Genomic DNA, 21,744 nt, shown 5'->3' on the forward strand with positions numbered 1-21,744 from the left:
TCCTGATGAGGCCTTCCTGGAGTCCACTTTTTACTTTCTTGTCTCCCTTCACAGTTAGCTTCTCCAGGGCAGGGACTGTGTCTTCCATGTTAATATCCTAGCACCTTGCACAGTGCCTCACATAGGGTCAGTGAATGGAATGATAGTACTAGGGAGTCTGAAAGATGACTCGGACTTGGGAATGGAGAGGTTGTCTTCCAAATACCTAAGGAAGTGTGATCTGGAAGAACAACGTTTTTTAAGCTTCTATTGCCAGACAGGGCAGTCATGGGAGGTAGGTCATGTTGCTATTATGGCTGTTATAGTGACAAAGTGAGTCTTTGACACTCACTGGAGCAAGGTCACATAACTAGCAGTTGTCAGAGGCAGGGCTGGACTCAAGGCAGGTGTTTTTCCCACTGCCCCTCGGGGCCTGTGACTGTGCCTCTTTGTCTGGATGCAGTTGGTAGAAAGGTTCCAGAGGTACCTTATTATTACTTTCTCTGGATTGTAACTCTTCAGATAGTTGTCTATAATTTGTCAGAGCTGTGTTTTTGAGGAACTTTGGATTGATGGTATATGCTAATTGAACAATTTCCTTTTCTAAACATGCAGTTTCTGCCTAGACGTTGCCATCGAGGGCCTGGGAACTAGCAAAGAAGCCTCTCATCATGCTTGAGTCTCTGCTCCATTCCCATGGGCATCTCCTCTGCTTTAGGAGCATCTTCTCTCCCTGCAGTCTGACTAGCCAGGATATCAGGCTAAAAGCTTAGATGAGGGCCTGGGGCTGCTTGTAGGAGGTGGGGAGAAATGGTGTAGCCCAGGAAGCCAGAATGCTGAGAGTCCTCAAGCCTGAGCTTCAGGTGTAAAGGGTTAACTGGCCTTCAGCTCCTCAAGTCCCAAATTATTCTCTGACCCTGATAGACCTGGCCCAGAGAGAGCAGTTGCTGGGGAGGTTGGTGAGTAGGCATCTGTGTTTCTAACCTAGTGCGCCCTTGTGAGGTTCTCAGCAGTGCCGGCTCAGGATGCCTGAATTCCCAGGCCACTTCTGAGAATGGCAGCTGTACTCTTGGAGAAATGTGACTAAGGGTGCCTGTCATGGGCCTGGAAGCAATTTTGTTCTGCTTCTTTCTTGGTTACATCTTCACAGGATTTTTCTTCTTAGCCACCCAGATGTCAGAGTCAACTACATTTCTCTTTCTTAGTAAGTTGGCTCTGTGTTCTCATATACAACTGCATGATAGCATTTCAGAGCAGTGAGTCTACCCTCCTAAAAGCAGAAATTCAGGGAAAGAAAGAATATGTTTTCATCATGTTCTTTTAACATGTTTCAGTTTCTGGTCATGCCACAGATCTTTTGCCTTTTCTCCAAGGGGCTGCCCTGAAGCTGATAGCGCAGGTCAAGTGTTGTTTTCATGGATGGTGATGGTTATTGTGACCATTGCTACAGCTGAAAACTGATGCTTAGCAAGTTGATTCCTATAGCACTGTGCTTCCTGAGGACCCTGAAAACTGTCCTGAGAAAACGTCCTGTCTCCCTTCTCTGTTGTACATATAGCAATATGATATGCCAAGCACTTTACTTGGCACTGGGCTGGTACAGGTAGAGAGAACTAGAGTCAGTGTGCATAGATGCCCTGGGGGCAAGATTGACTTTATCATCATCATCATCACCATCACTAATGTTATGCTATTAATATGGACTTAAATTTATAGGGCCAAGTATGGTGGCTCATGCCTGTAATCCCAGCACTTTGGGAGGCTGAGGTGGGAGGATCACTTGAGACCAGCAGTTCGAGACCAGCCTGGGCAACATAAAGAAACCCCATCTCTACCAAAAAGAAAAAAGTTAGCTGGACCAACTCCATTTTATGAAGGGTAAAAGTGAGGCTGGGAGTTGGTTTCCTTTTTCCGGAAGCATCTGCCGTATTCACCTTGGAGGGATGTTTCATTGCTGTCACCATCAGCTAATCATCCCCTGCCTACTGGCTGCTTCTGCTCTTTCCAGTTACCATACCACTCCCTAACACCATCACTAAAACCACAACCCTGAGAGCTTATGCAAAGTTAAAATTAGAGCTAGTACATTTCATCTTGAGATTAGGAAAGAAGTATAAATGGTATCAAGAATTAGGACTTGACTTATTTTTATCATCAAAACCAATCACTTATTTGCACCAAGATAATAAGATGGTCTCCAGGATTAAGGTCATCAGTGGCCATAAATAAATATGTTTAACTTTCATATCCAGATATACTTCATTTTGGCCAATGTGATGGAGGATGCCAATCAGAGGGAGAGAACTACTGTTTGTGAACTGTTCAGCTTCCGTGATGGTGGTGTTCACCTAGGCTGTGGTGCACCTTGACATTGGAAATGTGCTTGATGTGTCGTTTGTGTTGTCCCTCACACCCACTCTCCAAGGCACTTAAAAAGATTTATTTAGCTCTTGTTTTAACGTCTATATTGAGATGTAATTAACATGCTGTAAAATTCATTGATATAATGTAATGATTTTTAATATATTCACAAGAGTTGTACAACCATTACCACTATCTAATTCTAGAACATTTTTGTCACCCCAAAAAGAAACCCCATACTCCTGTCAGCCATGTCCCATTCTGCCACCCTCAACCAGTGCTAGGCAGCTCCTAGTTTGCTTTCTGTCTCTATAGATTTGCCTGTTCTGGACATTTCACAAAAGTGGAATCAAGGTTTATTCATGTTATAGAATGTATCAGTACTTTACTCCTTTTTATGTCTGAATAATATTCCATTGTATTGATATATACCACATTTTGTTTATCATCAGTTGATGGACATTTGGGTTAGGTCTACTTTTTGGCTACTATGAGTAATTCTGTTATGAACATTTATGTACAAGTGATTGTGTGGACATATATTTTCTTTTTTTTTTTTTAATTAGCTGGATTTAGCCATTCCACCACGTATGCATATTTCAAAACAACATATAGTACACTATAAACATATATCATTTTTATTTGACAATTAAAATAAATTAATTGATAATAATAACAAAATTGAGTATAGTAGTCAGTCATTCACTTCTTGTACTTTTTGACTCTATCTCCTTCAGGGATGACAAATTCTGCACTATTCTTGGCTGTGAAATAAATAGCACTCCACTGCAGGGAAGACCTATGGGTGTACATGTCTGTCCTGTGTGGACATATATTTTCATTTCTTCTGAACAGATACCTAGGAGTGGGTCATCCTGGTTTATATAGTAACTCTGAGTATAACTTTTTGAGGAAGTACCAAATTGTTTTCCAGAGTGGCTGTGCCATTTTACATTTCTACCAGCAAGGAATGGAAGTTCCAATTTCTCTGCAGTCTCACTAGCATTTGTTTTTATCTGTCTTTTTTTGTTATAGCAATCCTAGTGGATGTGAAGTAATATCTCATGTGGTTTTGATTTGTATATCCCTAATGACTAATGATATTGAGCATTGTTTCATATGCTTATTGGCCAAGTTTCTATCTTTGGAGAATTTCTGTTCCAAATTCTTTGTCTAATTTTTGATTGGGTTACTTTTTTATTATTGAGTTGAAAGAATGCTTTATATATTCTGGATACAAGTTTCTTAGCAGATACATGATTTGCAAAAAATTTCTCCCATTATTTAGGCTGTCTTTTCACTTTCTTGATGGTATTGCTTACAGCACAAAAGTTCTTTACTTTGACATAATACAATTCATGTCCTTTTTCCTTTTTGTGTGTGTGTGTGTGTGTGTGCTTTTGGTGTTATATCTAAGAAACCATTGCCTAATCCAATGCCATAAAGATTTACTTCTGTTTTCTTCTAGCTTTGCTTTTGTAATTGTAGCTCTTACATTTAGGGCTATACTACATTTTTTACTTTATTTTTAAGTATGGTATGAGGTGGGGCCCTACTTTATTCTTTTGTATATGGATATCCAGTTTTCTCAGCACAGTTTGTTGAAAAGACACTTCTTTCCCCATGAATTGTCTTGGCATCCTTATTGAAAATCTGTTGACCATAAATGTAAGGGATTATTTCTGGACTCTGGATTCTGTTGTATTGATCTCTATTTCTGTTCTTATGTCAGTACTGCACTGTCTTGGTTACTTTTTAGTATTTTTTTTTAATTGGCAACTCAGAGTCTTCTAACTTTGTTCTTTTTCAAGATTGTTTTGGCTGTCCTGTATCCCTTGCATTTCCACAAAATTTTAGGATCAGCTTGTCAATTTCTGAAAAGAAGCTAGCTGGGATTTTGATGGGTATTCTGTTGAGTCTGTAAATCAATTTAGGGAGAATTGCCATCTTAACAATATTAAATTTTCCGATCCATGAATATGATATGTCTTTTCATTTTTTATGTCTTTAATTTCTTTCAACGATGTTTTATAATTTACAGTATACGTCTTGCATTCCTTTTATTTCTAAGTGATTTATTATTTTTGCTGCTATTGTTAATAGAATTGTTTTCTTAATTTCATTTTCAGATTGTTCATTGTTAGTATATATAAATAAAATTGATTTTTTTTTCTTTTTGGAGGCAGAGTCTTGCTCTGTTACCCAGGCTGGAGTGCAGTGTTGCAATCTTGGCTTACTACAACCTCTGCCTCCCAGGTTCAAGTTACTTTCATGCCTCAGCCTCCTGAGTAACTGGGATTACAGGCATGCACCACCACACTTGGCTAATTTTTGTATCTTTAGTAGAGATGGGGTTTTGCCATGTTGGCCAGGCTGGTCTTGACCTCCTGGGCTCAAGGGATCTGCCTGCCTTGGCCTCCCAAAGTGCTGGAATTACAAGTGTGAGCCACCGCACCTGTCCCAAAATTGATCTTTAATATTGATTTTGTATCCTGCACACTTACTTGAACCCACTCAGCAGTTTAATAGGTTTTTTAGTGGAATCCTTAGGATTTTCTACATACAAAATCATGCCATTTGCAAATGGAGATAATTTTACTTCCTTCTTTCCAACCCAAATGCACCCTTAAATTTTAATCTTCATATTCCTTTTATTACTTGGCATAAAATAATGTTCCTGAAAGGATAGTGCATTTACCATTGTGATATATTAGCTAAGAATATATGGTACATGAACATTTTTTACTTTTAAATATTTAAATACCTTAATGTATATTACTTTTATTTTAATGGGTATTAGAAAAAATGATTAGCACTTTTAGCTCTCAATTTCATGATGTGTACTCAAATGTTACTTTATCGTAATGGTTTTCCCTGAACATCTTATTTAAAATAAGATACCCTCTTCACCACTCTCTTTCCCTCTACCTTGCTTAGGTTTTTTTTCTCTCTCTTTTTTTTTTATTGAGACAGAATCTTGCCCTGTCACCCAGGCTGGAGTGCAGTGGTGCAATCTTGTCTCACTGCAACCTCCTCCTCCCAGGTTCAAGCAATTCTCCTGCCTCAGCCTCCCAAGTAGCTGAGATTACAGCTGCCTGCCATCACACCTGGCTGATTTTTGTATTTTTAGTAGAGAAGGGGTTTCACCATGTTGCCCAGGCTGGTCTGAACTCCTGACCTCAAGTGAACTGCCTGCCTTGGCCTCCCAAAGTGCTGGGATCACAGGTGTGAGCCACCACTCCCGGCTCAACCTTACTTAATTTTTTCTCATTCCACTTATCACCTTACATATTATACATGAAGGTACACTTATTATCACACACGTGATAATTCATGTGTGCTCATTGTCTGTTTTTCCCCACTGGGATGTAAGCTGCATGAGGTCAGAGACTTTGTATTACTCTTTTCTGGATCACATTTGCCTTGGACATGGGTGCTCAGTAAATATTTGTTGAATGAATAGTTTATTGTTTAGAATGAGGTTACTTTTTTCTTTTTAGGAAAAGGAAGTCAGTTTCAAGTATATTCAAGAAAAATATTGAATAAATAGTATGTCAGGAGGTATGCAAATATGGCAAAAACCATGGACTGTACAGAATGATAGAAGTTTAAGGAAACTCTAACTTAAGGAAAGAGGAGAGATGGATGGAGATGGAGTTTCTTGGGCTTCTTTGTTTATTTTGTTTTCTGTGAAATTGTGTCAGAATTGGTGGGTTCTTGGTCTCACTGACTTCAAGAATGAAGCCGCGGACCCTCGCGGTGAGTGTTACAGTTCTTAAAGGCGGTGTGTCTGGAGTTTGTTCCTTCTGATGTTCGAATGTGTTTGGAGTTTTTTTCCTTCTGGTGGGTTCGTGGTCTCGCTGGCTCAGGAGTGAAGCTGCAGACCTTCACGGTGAGTGTTACAGCTCATAAAGGCAGTGTGGACCCAAAGAGTGAGCAGCAGCAAGATTTATTGCAAAGAGCGAAAGAACAAAGCTTCCACAGTGCGGAAAGGGACCTGAGCGGGTTGCCACTGCTGGCTTGGGCAGCCTGCTTTTATTCCCTTATCTGGCCCCACCCACATCCTGCTGATTGGTCCATTCTACGGAGAGTCGATTGGTCTGTTTTACAGAGAGCTGATTGGTCCATTTTGACAGGGTGCTGATTGGTGCATTTATAAATCCTGAGCTAGACACAAAAGTTCTCTACGTCCCCACTAGATTAGCTAGATACAGAGTGTCGACTGATGTATTTACAAACCCTGAGCTAGACACAGAGTGCTGATTGGTGCATTTACAAACCTTGAGCTAGATACAGAGTGCTGATTGGTGTATTTACAATCCGTTAGCTAGACATAAAGATTCTCCAAGTCCCCGCCAGATTAGCTAGATACAGAGTGCCGATTGCTGCATCCACAAGCCCTGAGCTAGACACAGGGTGCTGATTGGTGTGTTCACAAACCTTGAGCTAGACACAGAGTGCTGATTGGTGCACTCACAATCAAATTAGCTCACACTCTTCCCTATTCCAGGCCAGGGGTTTCTTGGGGGCTCTTAAGCTGTAACACATGGAGTTAAACATTAAGTAGGAAAGCAGTTTCTACTACCTGCCACAGACACCCTCTTGGCACTTTTGGAGGTCATCTGGAAGATGTTCAAGATGCTTTTGGCTGCCTATAGAAACTTGGCTTACCGGCATTGTCGTCTTTGCAGGGCTCTGGGTTTGCAGAGAGCCGAAATGACCATGACTGCCAACAAGAATTCCAGCATCACCCACGGAGCTGGAGGCACTAAGGCCCCTCGGGGGACTCTGAGCAGGTGGGTAAGGGAGCACTTGTGGGAGGTGGCATCAAGGGACCTAGGTCCTGGGTGGGATCCCTCCAAAATGTAAATAGTCATCATCTTGACTCACAGTCGTCCAGGTGACAGTCAGCTCATGCTGACCATTAGGCTGAAGATATTTTCTATAAGTTTCCATGTGACATAGCAAACAGTAACCCTAAAACAAGCTTTGCTTTGTGTCTAGCATTCCAAGGATGGGGCCAGCAAGAAGCAGCTGATGTTCTTCTAGCTGTAACCTTTTCCCATGTTCGGGAGAGCTTGGGGCCTGTGCCTGAGCCAAGCTGCACTGTAGTGAGGGAGGCTGACCACATTGGGCTAAGGGTGGAGAGGCAGTTACGCATATTAGCACAAACTCCAAGCAGCAGCCTAGGCTTTATAAGAGTTTAGAGAAACCGTGGATTTTGGAGTCATGGATTTGGTTCAAATCCAGGTTCTAACCACTTACCAAATAGTGAGCTCTCAGAACATTTGCCTGTGCCCTATAAAATCTTCATTATTTCATCTATAAAATAATAATAGTAGTTATCTTACAGAGTTTCTGTGAGGACTAAATGAGATAATATATGTCAGTGCTTAGCATTATGGCTGACATAAAGCTACTCAGTAAATTTTAACCCCCTTTTGAGGATGAGATCAAAGCTTCCAGAACTCACAAATGCACAGATAGATGCACAGTACTCTCACCAGGGCTTCTGTGGTCTTGGCCAAGGCTGGACACTGATATCTTAAAAGAACCTTTAGTCTTTTTTATTAAAGCTGTGTACCTTTCATAGCCCTTTCTGCTGAATGTCAGGTGGACACATTTGGCTTTTGGGGCCTCTGCCTCTAAGATGGATAGCTATGAGAAGGACGCTCAGCTTTGGTTTGGACAGGGCTAGTTCATTCCTGGATATTTGGCTGTGCAGTGCTAGGCTGAGTCCAATAGGGTCTGGTCAGAGTTGGTGGTAAACATTTGGTTCATTCAGAACTGGAGTCCAGATATAGTTGGTAGAATAGTGCACGTGATGTAGCCCCTGGGGAGTGACTGTCATGAAGGAGGCAGGGGTTCCCCACACCATACATACAGGACTTTGTCCCAGTAGAAACAGTCTGGATGGACTATGCCAAACAGGGTTTGATGGACTCTGACTTGTTAAGTACGTAAGATCCTGGGACTTAGCCAAGCAAACTGACTATCCACTTGCAGCAGCAAGACTGATAGGAACACCCCCTGCCCAGGCAATCCCTCTCATTTAGACTGGGCTTGGTGGCATACCAGCTTCCCTGTACTGAGTGAGGCTGGGAATGGCAAGAAACAGCTTCTTGGGCAAAGCAGGTGGAGAAACTGACCTCCTCCAGAACATGCCGGTGTCCAAGGCAGAAACAAGTCAAGGTCTGAGTCTTTGTCTCCCATTGTCTGCTCCTGGGAACCACGTTGCTGGGCTCTTGTCAGCCTAGTGGCATTCTTACCATGATTGAGCTGGCAGATGGGGCTGGTAACTAAGGTTCCAGTTTTTTAGAATATCACACTACTGTAGGAGTGAAACAAATATCTGTGATTGTGTCATTTTATTCGTAATTTTAAAGAAATTGTATATTTAGTACCTGACATGGAGATTACCATTCCCAGCAACCCTCAACTCCTTTAAATATTCTTTTTTTTTTTTTTCCTTCTAATTTCCACCATACAGGAATGGGGTAGAGGGGTGGGAGGGGCAGTATTTACATCAAGTTTCAAAGCAGACTCGAGACTGCTGACAGGTGCTCCAGTTTCTATTTGGAGTAAATGCCTACTTACTTCTAAGTGTTTTCAGAAATTGCTCTTCCTTTAGCTTCTCAGCATGCTTGCCATCATAACATGCTAAATGGTGTTTGTAAATATCTGAGCCTCAGGTGTGCCTAAAAAAAAGCACCTTTCCTGCCTCCCTTCTAAGTCTTCTCTTCCTTCCTACCACATTTCCGCTTCTTTCCTTCCCTGCCTCCCTCCCTTCTTTCCTGGGAGCCTGGCTTTTGGTTTGAAGTCGCAGGCCTCTGTGGCTAGCGACACCCTTCTCTCAGAGAATACCCCTGGGGTGTAGTATTATTTAGACATTGTGATCTGGTGGTTTCTTTGGCTGCCTTCACCCCTGGCCACATCTGGGTGTGTTCTTTGGGCTAAGGCAGTAAATCACCGGTTCATTTAGGAAGGCATTGTCAGTGAACTCAGAGGGTTCTCCTGGGTGCCAGGCTCTGTGCTGGGCACTGGAGGGCAAAGAGGGATGATCCATTCTCTTTCTCCAAGGTATTTACAACTTGGATTGATGATCTTGGCACCTGAATTTCTTAGTTTGACCTTTCAATAGGTGTTTGGTAGTGACCTGGTGGCCTTTTATCATTGCCAGCACATGAATCCAAGGAGGAGACTCCTCAGTGTGACCAGAGCTTTAGTTGGGGAGGGGAGGGTGTCAGGGCCTTGGAAAGCTGGGCTTTTGACACTTTGGCTACATCGGGGACCTCCACATCATCCACATGAAGGCAGAGGAACCCAGTGGTTCTAAGAGGCATTTGTATCCAGCTTTGGGGGAAGAGGGAGGTTCGGTCAAGGAAAACTGGCGGGGGTGGGCAGATGGGACCCTGTGTAACTGTCAAGGTGTGTATTTGAAGGACTGTACCTTTAATTTGTATAAGACTTCACCTGCTGCTACCACCAAGCCTGTCTGGGTTAAAGACCCTGGATTCCAGTCCCTAGGTTTTCACAGGTGTGTTGCTAATTTATTCCCTTCCTTTTCTTCTGCAGCTTAGTCTTGATTTGGCAGGAATGTGTAGGAGGAGGAAATCTAAGCCTTTCATGTGACTGCCTCAGTTTTGTTCTTCGCTGTGTCTTGGTCTCCTGGAGCAGATTTCCTTGTCTTCGCTTTTGTTGATGAGGCCAAATGAGCATACTGTTCATCCTTACCTGCCAGATACACTCTCCCCACAGGCTGTTCCCACTTCAGCTCACAAGATATGGCTGCATCCCACTCTGGGGGTCGGGGGTGGGATTCTCAAACCTCTTCTGAATTCTAGAGGTCAGCCTTTACTGTGTTGGTGTTGATGACCTGGGGGTGGGACTGGAAGCAGGTTGGTAACTTGCAAAAAAGGAAGTATTATGCTTAGAGCTAATTCAGCTGTGTAGATAGGGTGACCTTTGCCACTTATTGATCTCGGGAAATTTCACTTGTGCAGTTAAGACCTGGCAGGCAGCAGGGGCTCTTCTCTGAAGACCTGCTGATTTCCTCCACAGCTTCTTCACTATGAAACTCCAGCACCTGGGTCATTGCAACTTGGAAATAACAGACTATATCAGCCTTGAGTTTGAGAACTTTGCTTGTGGTGGGTGCTGAAAATCTGAGCGTTTGTGAGAATATATAATTCTCGAGGGCAAGGACTTTGATGTCTTTCTGTGTGCCTAGAGCCTGGAACAATGCCTGGCACATAGAAGCCATTAGCTATTTGTTGATCAGTCAACTAGATAGATGGGAGAGCAGCCTCTTAGAGCATAGGCTGTTGTACTACTTGAGTCCTTATAGTACCTTCCTAATGGGTCATCTTAGCTTTGGACTCTGTTTTCATCTAGTCTGTAGTTTCTTAGAAAGGCAGAGCTGAAAGGGGGCTTTAGTAGCTCATTCAGTCCAACCCATTTGATTTACAGATTGGGAAACTGAGGCATAGAAAAGAGGAGGTACTCCTTAATTAAGGATACAAAACTAGTAGGAAGAGGTACTCAAGCCTGCCTCTCTTCATCCTTCTGTTACTTTATTATCCCAACACATTCCCTTCCTATGAGCACTCCTGGGATCTTCCTGCCCCGAAAGTACTGCTATCCATGATAAAGTCAAACTTAGCCTGGTTTGCAGGGCTTTTCATGATCTGGCCCTGGTCTTTCTTTCTGCCTTAATAGTTCACTCTTCTCTAATGCAAACCTTACATTTCTGCCAATCTGGATGCAATTATTCACTTCTCTCCCAGTGTTTTTCTTGACCACCCAACTAAGACAAATCCCTCCCTCCTCTGCATTCACTCAGAATCTTTGGTTCAAAACAGCCAAATGGCACTTATCATATAGTATCTCATAAAGTGGGTATTTGTATGGGTCTTATTTCCCCTACTCAGCTGGAACTCTTTGGAGGCCCGATATATTCTTTGTTGGGATGTTAGAGTTGGAAGGGATCTTGAGATATATCTGGCTCAGTAACTTACATTACAAATGAGGAACCTGTAAGCCCACATAGCTAATTGGCAGTGGAGCCCTAATTTCAACTCATATTTGCAGGTTTTTATGCAGAGGGTGGCCTCAGTTTGTGATACAATGAAATCCAGAGATGTCTTAAGGTTCCATGGCCAATGTAGGCACAGAGTTGGACCCTGTGCCTTAGATCAGGGAGAAGCTAAGAGCTTAAAGAGAAGAAAAATCTCCTGAGTAGCTGTGGGTAAAAGATAGTGCTGCAGGGCCTGTCCTGGCCATGGCAGGCCCCCCTCAAGAGGCCCTGTGGCCTCAGCCCGTTACTCGAGATGCTTCCTAGAATCCAACCATGATGCTGTCAGTACTGGTCTGGTTATTTATTGCTACATAACAAATGACCCCAAACTTAGTGGCTTAGAATAATATTTATTTTGCCCACCAATTGCAATTTGGGTAGGGCTCAGCAAGGAAAGCTTGTGTCTGTTCCTTGCAGCATCAGCTGGGGTAGCTTGAAAGTTATGGGTGACTCAATGGCTAGGGGCTGAAATCATCTGAAGGCTTACATGTGTGACAGTTGATGCTGGCGGTCAGCTGGGACTAAAGCTAGGGAACACCTGCACGTCACCTCCACACTTGGCAGCATGCCTTCATAGCATGATATGTGGGTTCCAAGAGTAAGAATCCCAAGAGAACAAGGCAAAAATGCATGGCATTTTAATGAGCTAGCCTCAAAAGTCAGATAGTTTATCTTCTATTGTACTGTATTGATTAAGACAGTAACAATGGGCTGCCCAAGTTCAAGAGAAGGGAATATAATTTCCACCACCTGCTGAGAGGAATATCAACATCTCTTTATAAGAAGGTATGTGGAATGGGATAGGTTGTGGTACCTGTCTTTGGAAAATACAGTCTACCCTCTGATTGCAACAATTCACATCTTTCCCAGATGCAAAATACACTCACTCTCTCCCCTAAAATCTCAGGTCTTCTCTTATTCATGGCATCATCTTGAAGTCTATTACAATGGAATCTTGTCACCAAAATCAGGTCCAGATAGGGCCGGGTGCAGTGGCTCACGCCTCTAATCCCAGCACTTGGGGAGGCTGAGGCAGGCAGATCGCTTGAGCCCAGGAGTTTGAGACCAGCCTGGGCAACATGGAAAAAACCTATCTCTACAAAAAATACAAAAATTAGCTGGGTGTGGTGGTGCACACCTGTAGTCCCAGCTACTCTGGAGATTGGAGTGGGAGGATCACTTGAGCCTGGGAATTCAAGACCAGCCTGGGCAACAACATAGTGAAACTCCCTCTCTACCAAAAATAAAAAAGTTGGCTGGGTGTGATGATGCATGCCTGTAGCCCCAGCTCCTCTAAAAGCTAAGGCAGGAGGATTCTTGAGCCTGGGAGATGGAGGTAGCAGTGAGCCAAGATTGTACTGCACTTCAGCTTGGTCATAGACTGAGACCCTGTCAAAAAAAAAAAAAAAAAATCAGGTCCGGATGTAGATGAGGCTTTTGGGGCGCAGGTACATTCCTTGTGTGCAGCTCCTCAAGTACTGTTTCTCTTGCTGTGAAGACCTGTAACTTAGAATGTATATCTGCTACCCAAAATACACTGGTGGGACAGGCTTAGGGTAACCACTGAATATGCTTCTTTTCAAAAAGGGGACAATGAGAGGTACCCAGCACTCACTGGTTTGATGTATTTCTTATATTCAGTGGGACAGCTGTTGCTGATTCTTTGACTAGGTGTTGATTCATTTACCTTGTCTCTAGCTGCACCCTCTGGGCTTTTGGTTCTGCCCTCTGAGTCATCTTTTCTTTTCCATAGAAGTAGCTCATTATTGCAGGTGAGTAGTTTCTCCATCTGCTTCATGCCCATAATATGTTAAGGGCCCAAAGTCTTTTCTTCATTTTGTACTGTCTCTGCTCTTTTTACTCCAAGCTGATAAATTTCCTTTAAAAACTTCATGGGTTGGCTGGGTGCGGTGGCTGACGCCTGTAATCTCAGCACTTTGGGAGGCCAAGGCGAGTGGATCACCTGAGATCAGGAGTTTGAGATCAGCCTGAGCAACATGGAGAAACCCTATCTCTACTAAAAATACAAAAATTAGCCAGGCGTGGTGGTGCACACCTGTAATCCCAGCTACTTGGGAGGCTGAGGCAGGAGAATCCCTTGAACCCAGGAGGCGGAGGTTGCGGTGAGCCGAGATCACGCCATTGCACTCCAGCCTGGGCAACAAGAGCAAAACTCTGTCCTAAAAAAGAAAAAAAAAAACTTCATGGGTTTCTTATGAATCATTTTATAATCCTTTATAATAGCAAAAGGCACACATACAAATCACTTCAAGATAAGCCCCTTGGCCAGGTGCAATAGTACATACCTGTAATGCCAGCAGTTTGGGAGGCTGAGGTGGGAGGATTGCTTGCACTCAGGAGTTCGATACCAGCCTGGGCAACATAGTGAGACCCCATCTCTACAAAAAAAAAAAATTAATCAGGCATGGTAGTGCATACCTGTAGTCCCAGCTCCTCTGGAGGCTGAGATGGGAGGATTGTTTGAGCCTGGGAAGTCAAGGCTGCAGTGAGCCATGATGGAGCCACTGCACTCCAGCCTGTGGCCAGACTTTGTTTCAAAGAAAAAAAAAAACCAGATAAGCCCCTCTCTACTTCGATTTGGATTTCTTGTGAGATTGCTATGGGACAAAGCTTTTTAAGATTCTTAGGAGCCTTACTGTCTTCAGAGAGGATTTACAGGACCCACTCATAAGATTCTTAGGAGGCCTTTTGTCTGTCTGTCTGTTCTATGAGGCAACACTTTCAGTAATTTTTTAAAATTTTTATTTGTTTTATTTTTTTTGAGACAGAGTCTCACTCTGTCACCCAGGCTGGAGTGCAGTGGCGTGATCTTGGCTCACTGCAGCCTCTGCCAACCAGGTTCAAGTGATTCTCCTGCCTCAGCCTCCCAAGTAGCTGGGATTACAGGCATGCGCCACCATGCCTGGCTAATTTTTGCATTTTTAGTAGAGACGGGGTTTTGCCATGTTGACCAGGCTGGTCTCAAACTCCTGACCTCAGGTGATCCACCCGCCTCAGCCTCCCAAAGTGCTGGAATTACAGGCATGAGCCACTGCGCCTGGCCAGTTTTTGGGGTCTTAATAAAGGGTTTTTCAGTCTCACTTTAGATTTTTTTAAAACAGATTTATTGAGGGACAATTAAAGTACAATAAATTATATAATTTAAAGTATACAGTTGGAGTTTTCATACACAGTTTGAGTTTTCACACACACACACACACACACACACTCACACACACACACACACTCACACACACACATACTCAATAAAACCATCACCACAACCTGTAAGTCATTTCTTTTCTTTCTTTTTTTTTTTTTTTTGAAACAGAGTCTCGCTCTGTCACCCAGGCTGGAGTGCAGTGGTGCGATCTCGGCTCACTGCAAGCTCCGCCTCCCGGGTTCATGCCATTCTCCTGCCTCAGGCTTTCCGAGTAGCTGGGACTACAGGCGCCCGCCACCACGCCCAGCTAATTTTTTGTATTTTTAGTAGAGACGGGGTTTCACCGTGGTCTCAATCTCCTGACCTCGTGATCCGCCCGCCTCGGCCTCCCAAAGTGCTGGGATTACAAGCGTGAGCCACCGTGCCCGGCCTCTTTTCTTTCTTTCTTTCTTTTTTTTTTTTTTTTTGAGATGGAGTTTCGCTCTTGTTGCCCAGGCTGGAGTGCAATGGCATGATCTCATCTCACTGCAACCTCCGCCTCCCGGATTCAAGCAATTCTCCTGCCTCGGCCTACCAAGTAGCTGGGATTACAGCCATGCACCACCATGCCTGGCTAATTTTGTGTTTTTAGTAGAGACGGGGTTTCTCCATGTTGGTCAGGCTGGTCTCAAACTCCTGACCTCAGGTGATCTGCCTATCTCAGCCTCCCAAAGTGCTGGGATTACAGGCATGAGCCACCACGCCCAGCCACCACAATCTGGAAGCCATTTCTTAATTTGAGAATGTTTTCCTGCCTAGAGAGACTGGAAGTGAAAACCAGCAAGCCCTTTCTCATCTGTGATTCCTTTAAATTTTAACAACGAAACACCTCCTTCTTAGTTTACCTCTTTTCTCTTTTTTACTGTAGGCAGCTAGAGCAAGTCAGATGGCACCTTCAGCACTTTGCCTGCAAATCTCCTTAGCTAGTTCATCAGATTTATTAGCTATATTTCCTATTATCTGTGTTACCACAGTTGACAAGCTTTTCAACACTATAAGGGTTCCTTCTCCTCTAGCTTCTAATAGCATTTCCTTACTTTCCATTAAGCCCCTACTGACAGCCCAAAAGTCACTGTTTTAAGATTTTGTTTCAGTAGCACCTCTCTTGCAGGTGCCAAAATATATTCCAGACATCTACTGCCAACCACCCGCCTCAAAAAAAAATTTTAATGGCGTAAAACAACATGTTCTTATGCTCCCAGACTCCATGGATTAGGAATTCAGACAGAGCACTGCAGGGATGGCTTGCCCCTGCTCCATCATGTCTACCTTGGCTAAAAAGACTTCAAGGCTGGCTGGGCACAGTGGCTCATCCTTGTAATCCCAGCACTTTGGGAGGCTGAGGCGTAAGGATCACTTGAGCCCAGGAGTTCAAGACCAGGCTGGGCAACATAGCAAGACCCTGTCTCTACAAAAACTAGTAATAATAAAATTAGCTGGGTGTGCTGGAATGCACCTGTGGTCCCAGCTACTCATGAGGCTGAGGCGGGAGGCTTGCTTGAGCCCAAGAATTCGAGGATTCAGTGAGCTGAGATCTTGCCACTGCACTGCAGCCTGGCAACAGAGTGAGACACTGTCTCTCAAAAAAAAAAAAAAGTAAAAGACTTCAAGGCTTAGGGGGGCTCAATAGCTAGGGGCTGGTGTCACCTGGAGATGTCTTAACCCCATGTCTGGGGGATTCTAGCTGTTGCTGGGACTTTACCTGGGACTGGCAGCCAGAACACCTACATGTACCCTTTCCACATGGGCTGGGCTTGCTCCTAGCATGGGAGACAGGAATTAGGAGCTGCTGATTTTTTTAGGCCTGGGCCTGAAAGTAGCACCACATCACTTGTATGCTATCAATCAAGCAGTAACAGAGCCCAGATTTAAGAGGAGGGGTTATTTTGACAGGAGGCATGTCAAAGAATTTGGGGACCACGTTTTAAAACCACCACAAGTGCCATTGGCATGGTTTCCTGGAATCAGATTTGCCTCCCTCTTGGCTTTGTCTAATGCCTGGCTCTGCTTTATACAGCAGCCCAGTCTTTACTGGACTAGGGCACTGGGAATGTTCCTGTCAGGGATCAGTAACCTCAGGGCTTCTGCAGTGTCGGTATTCTCTCTGTGTTCACTTGCCACTTCTACTTAAGAGAGTTCATCATTCCCTCCCAGAGAAGAGCTCAGCAGTCCACTTCGTGCTTCCTTAGAAATTAGTTTGGGGGCAGACAGGCGTGGCTTCCGTAGATTCTTAGATGTGCTTTCTGGAATTGAAAAGGCAACTCAATTTATGCTGTGACCCTCACTACCTTTCACTTACCCTGACAAGCTGCAGGGACCTGGAAAATCTCTATAGATGGTGGCCTAGATATAGCCACAGTTGGGGGCTGAGGCTGCCCTGGACCCTGTTGGGGGCTCACAACTGTTTGAGATGCTTGCTTTGGGAGCAAGAAAGCCAAGTTGTGAGTATCACCCTGTCCTTTGGCTTTTTCTCAGGACTTTTCTGGAGTGGGATGTCTATGTCTTGTTACTGGGCAAGTTTCTGCTCTAGGCTGGGGAACAAACTCTTGGACTTGCTGACTCAGGCACCCTTCCTCCTTTTTCTCCTCCACGCTCAGAGTATGGCTTTAGGGTAGCGCAGTGAGAATGCCATCCCCAGAATTGAGGCAGTCACTGAGTGGCCGGAGGATGGTGATGCCGCCAAGCCAACAGGGTTGAGAAGCTCGAGAATGCTGAATGGCCGGCCACCTTCCAGGCGGTTTCATTTGAAGCAGGCTAGACATTGCTTAGTTGGGATGGAAGCATTTTGGACACTGAGCCCTGTATAACCTTCACCTGCAGACAGGCTCACTTCATGGCACTTATAACCCATCCCGGTACCTCTCAGGCTGTTTCTAGGACTACTAGGACTTTTTCCCAACTAGCTCCAGCTTGGTCCCTTCTTGTTACTAACACTTGTAGTAGCCCTTTGACCAGAAAAAGCAGAGCAACTTAGAGCATGCCAAGTTCATCAAGGACTAAAGACAGCCTTCCCTCCAAAAAAGTTCCTCGGGGCACCTGACAATATATGGGGCATTCCTTAGCACAAATACTTCTTGTGTTACTGAAGAGGGGCCTGTGTCACTAGCCCGGGGATTGGAGTGTGTTCCTATGAGACAGTACCAGAGGGAATATTATGCACTTTAACTTTCACTTTCTATGTGCATGTGCACACATACACATGATGCTTTTTCTTTTCTTTTTTCTTTTTTTTTTTTTTTTTAAATTTTTGAGACAGGATCTCACTTTGTTGCCCAGGCTAGAGTGCAGTGGTGCAACCATGGCTCACTGCAGCCTTGACCTCCTGGGCTCAAGGATCCTCCTGCCTCAGCCTCGAGTAGCTGGGACCACAGGGGCATGCCATCACACCCAGCTAATTTAAAAATTTTTTTTTTTGTAGAGATGAAGTTTTACCATGTCGGCTAGGCTGCTCTCCAACTCCTGGGCTCAAGTGATCTTCCCACCTCGGCCTCTCAAAGTGTTGGAATTAGAGGCATGAACCACCATGCCTGGCCCACAATACTTTTTCTTTAAATTTATTTCTCTTTCCATACCTTAGCTCATATTCTTTCCATCCTAATTATGTGTCTTACATATTTGCGTGTGTGTGTGCATTTATGGTGTTCTGTTTCTTTTAAATGTCCTTTGCATTCTCCCCTGCTTTCTTGTATCTGTTCTTCTTACTTCATCTCTCCTTAAAATGTTGGTTTTGGCCAGTCGCATGCTGCAGTGTTGGCATCCATGCCTGTGTTGAGCGGCAGAACTGGTTGCCTGCTGACAAGGCCATGGCACAAGTGCCCAGTTCTACAGTGTCTGCCTCCCAGGGGCATACTCTGGGATTGTAGAATAACAGAGAGATGATAAGAGCAGTCTTGGGTGTCTGATGGCTGCTTTGTATTTACTTTTAAAAATTATTTATTTTACCTTTATGGAATGATTTATAGTGTTCAAACACTGTTAGAGATTTGCGTCATCTTAGCCACACAGCTGGTATGTGAGGACACTCAGAGTAAGTGTTGTCTGTGTTTATAGTTAAAGAACCTGAGGCATAGAGAACTTAGAGGGCTTGTGCATGAGCACACCCAGAAAGTGATGGGACCAGGATCCAGCCAGTGTGTAGCTTTCGTGCCTAGTGGGAGAGGGCTTCGGGGGCTGACGGGGATACTGGGCTGCACCGAGTGCTTCATGTACCTTTCTCTGTTGTTCTTCAGCTCATACACCACAAAGAGAGAGGCGGGGAAGTCTGCAGATAATGTCGTGAGCAGGCATACAAGAGGCCTAGGTTTTTAACTATTTACATTTTCATTTTCATTCATTTAGTCATTCAACACAAATAATAATTCCTTTTAAGTTCTAGGCACTTTGCAGGGGATATCAAGATTAACAAGATACTGTTACCACCTTCAGGTGGGCTCACTCATAGTCTAGTAAGGGAGAGGAAACAGTCTGGTGCAATGCAGTGTTATACATGCCATCACAGACGTTTCCCCAGTGGAGGCCTCTGCGTAGGCCATCTCTGCCTGAAAGGGGGTAGGGTGTGAAAAAGCTGAGAGTTTGATGTGCCTAAGGGTGGGATATAGGATTGATATGGAGGGAAAACAATGTGGGATGATGAAGGGGAAAATAGGCAGGGACCAGCTCATGGGGGGCCTTGTCAACAGTGCCAGTGAATTTGCATTTTATTCTGTAGCTATGAGGAGTTTCAAGCATGATCAGTTTTTCATTTTGGGAAAATGTCAGAAGATGAGGGGATGGACCAAAACTGGTTTAAGACTGAAGGCAGAAAGAGGAGTTAAGAGACCAAAGAAGTAGCAGTAGCAGCAGGGATGGGGAGGAGGGGGACACACCTGAGAGATGTTAGGAAGTAGAATTGGTAGGACATAGTCATCAAGTAGATCAGTGTGTTTGGGGAGAGGGCTGGATCCAGATGCTTGAAGCAGGAGGGGAACAAACTCTGACCTTTTCTCCCCCCTCTGGAATGAGTTCCTCTAGAGCGTTAAGTGTAGCTAGAGAAGTCCAAGCGCTGGAACGTTCCAGTGTTTTGGGGTCTGGATGAGGAAGAACTAGCTAAGGAGACCGACTGAGAAGAGCATTTAGTGAGAAAAGAAGAAAACCATGATGAGTGACGTCCTGAGACGCTCAAGAAACAGGGAGTGATCAACTGAAGCATAAAGCAGCATAGGGACGAGACTGTGAGAGCAGACGTCCAGCACAGGCACATGGGAAAGCGGGTGCTAGTGTAAGTCCCGCCCTTTTAGACGGGCATTGGGTCCCCACCTCTTTGTTGCCTTCTCAAGGATGTTATTCCTGCATTTGTGCCCTCTGTGTCTGCATTGACAACCTTTCCCTCTCTACTGGATCATTCCAGTTACAGTCACAAGGTTGGCATGGTGGTTCATGCCTGCAGTCCCAGCACTTTGGGAGGCCAAGGCAGGAGGATCACTGGAGGCCAGGACTTCAAGACCTATCTGGGCAAGATAGTGAGACCCCCATCTGTGAAAAAAAAAAAATTAGCTGGATCTGGTGGCATGAGCCTGTAGTCCCAGCTATTCATGAGGCTAAGGTGGGAAGATGGCTTGATCCCAGGATTTTTGGGTTACAGTGAGCTGTGTACTCCAGCCTGAGCGACGGAGCAAGACCCTGTGAGAGAGAGAGGAAGGAGAGGAAGAGAAGAAAGAAACGAAAAGAAAAGAAAAGAAAAAGAAAGAAAGAGAGGGAGGGAGGGAGGAAAGAAAGAAAGAAAAGAAAGAAAGAGAGAAAGAAAGGAGAGAGAGAAAGAGAAAAAGAAAGAGAGAGAGAAAGATGCTTCCATTATGCCATATTCTTCTCCAGCTACCATCCCATTTCCTTGTTCCTTTTTTAGGAAAACTCTAAGAGTTGTCTGAACTCTGTCTCCACTGCTGCTTCTCCCTTTTCTTGAATTTTTCCAGTCGTGCTTCCCTTCCTACCTCTCTACCAAAACCTCTCTCCATCAGGTCACAGTGACCTCCATATTTCAGATCATTTCTCAGTCCTTCTCTTACTCAGTTGCTGGCAGGTTTGACTCAGTTGATCACTCCCTGTGTCCTGAGCATCTCAGGACATCACTCTTCATGGTTTTCTTCTTTTCTCACTAAATCCTCTTCTCAATCAGTTTCCTTGGCTAGTTCTTCTTCCTTGTCCAGACCCCAAAACACTGGAACGTCCCAGCACTTGGACTTATCTAGCTACACTTACGCTCTAGAGGATCTCATTTGGCCAGATGGTTTTAAATATTTCTATATACCACTAATGACTCCCATATTGAAATTTATAACCCAGACTCTATTCTACCAGTGCTCAGGCCAAATATCCTGATGCTGTCCTAGACTTCCCTTTTGTGTCTCTCACTGCTCATCTAACCCGTCAGCAAATCACATTGGTCCAGCCCTCAAAGTAGATCCGTCTCTACCACTACCCTTCTGATCCAAGTCATCATAATAATTGCTTGTCTGGATTGCTGCAGTGGCCTTCTAAATAGTCTCCTTGTTGCCACCTTTGTACCCCTGCCTGTCATCCTCTGATGTGAAGTCAGATTCTGACATTGTCCTGCTCACACCCATTAGAGCTTCATTCTCTTTGAGAGTGTAAGCCCAAGTCTTATCAGTGGCCCGTGGGGCCTTCCATGATGTGGCTTCTGGTGTCTCTCAGGCTCATCTCCAGCCCACACTTCGTTGTTTCCCTCCACTCTGGCCACACTGGCCTCCTTGTTGCCCCTGGAATACAGTAGGCATGCAGTTATCTTTGCCCTACTGCACTTTCTGTCTGGAACATTCCTCCCCTGGATAGACACATTGGTCACTTCCTTCGGGTTGTGTTCATGTGTCCCCTGGCAAGAGGGGCTTCCCTGACCTCCCTATGTAAAACAGCAACTCATCCCCACTGCTCATCTCTGATCCCTTTCCCTTTCTTTTTTCTTCTTTATTGGCCCCCAAACCATCTCACAGAGTTGATTTGTTATCTGCTCACTCTAAACAAATAACGCAACTTGATGTGCCTCTACCAGAATGTAACCTATAGAAAAAGAGACTTTGTCTGTTTTTAGTCTCTGCTGATCCTTTTTTTTTTTTCCTTTGAGAAAAAAAAAAAA

The 21,744-nt window shown here is 44.3% G+C and overlaps 1 protein-coding gene across 10 annotated transcripts in view; it reads left to right on the top strand.

The window, feature by feature from the left end:
• DENND2B (DENN domain containing 2B) overlaps positions 1 to 21,744 on the top strand; it is a 229,234-nt gene that overhangs the window by 161,232 nt on the left and 46,258 nt on the right. For all 10 annotated transcript variants that reach the window (XM_063641093.1, XM_063641092.1, XM_055282505.2 and 7 more), the window contains one exon: positions 7,032 to 7,136. In XM_063641093.1, the coding sequence (XP_063497163.1) occupies positions 7,057 to 7,136 (80 nt within the window). In that variant the 5' untranslated portion in view covers positions 7,032 to 7,056. The remainder of the gene's footprint in view (positions 1 to 7,031; positions 7,137 to 21,744) is intronic.

This window comes from Symphalangus syndactylus, chromosome 6 (genome assembly GCF_028878055.3).
Source record: "Symphalangus syndactylus isolate Jambi chromosome 6, NHGRI_mSymSyn1-v2.1_pri, whole genome shotgun sequence".
Classification (NCBI taxonomy): domain Eukaryota; kingdom Metazoa; phylum Chordata; class Mammalia; order Primates; family Hylobatidae; genus Symphalangus; species Symphalangus syndactylus.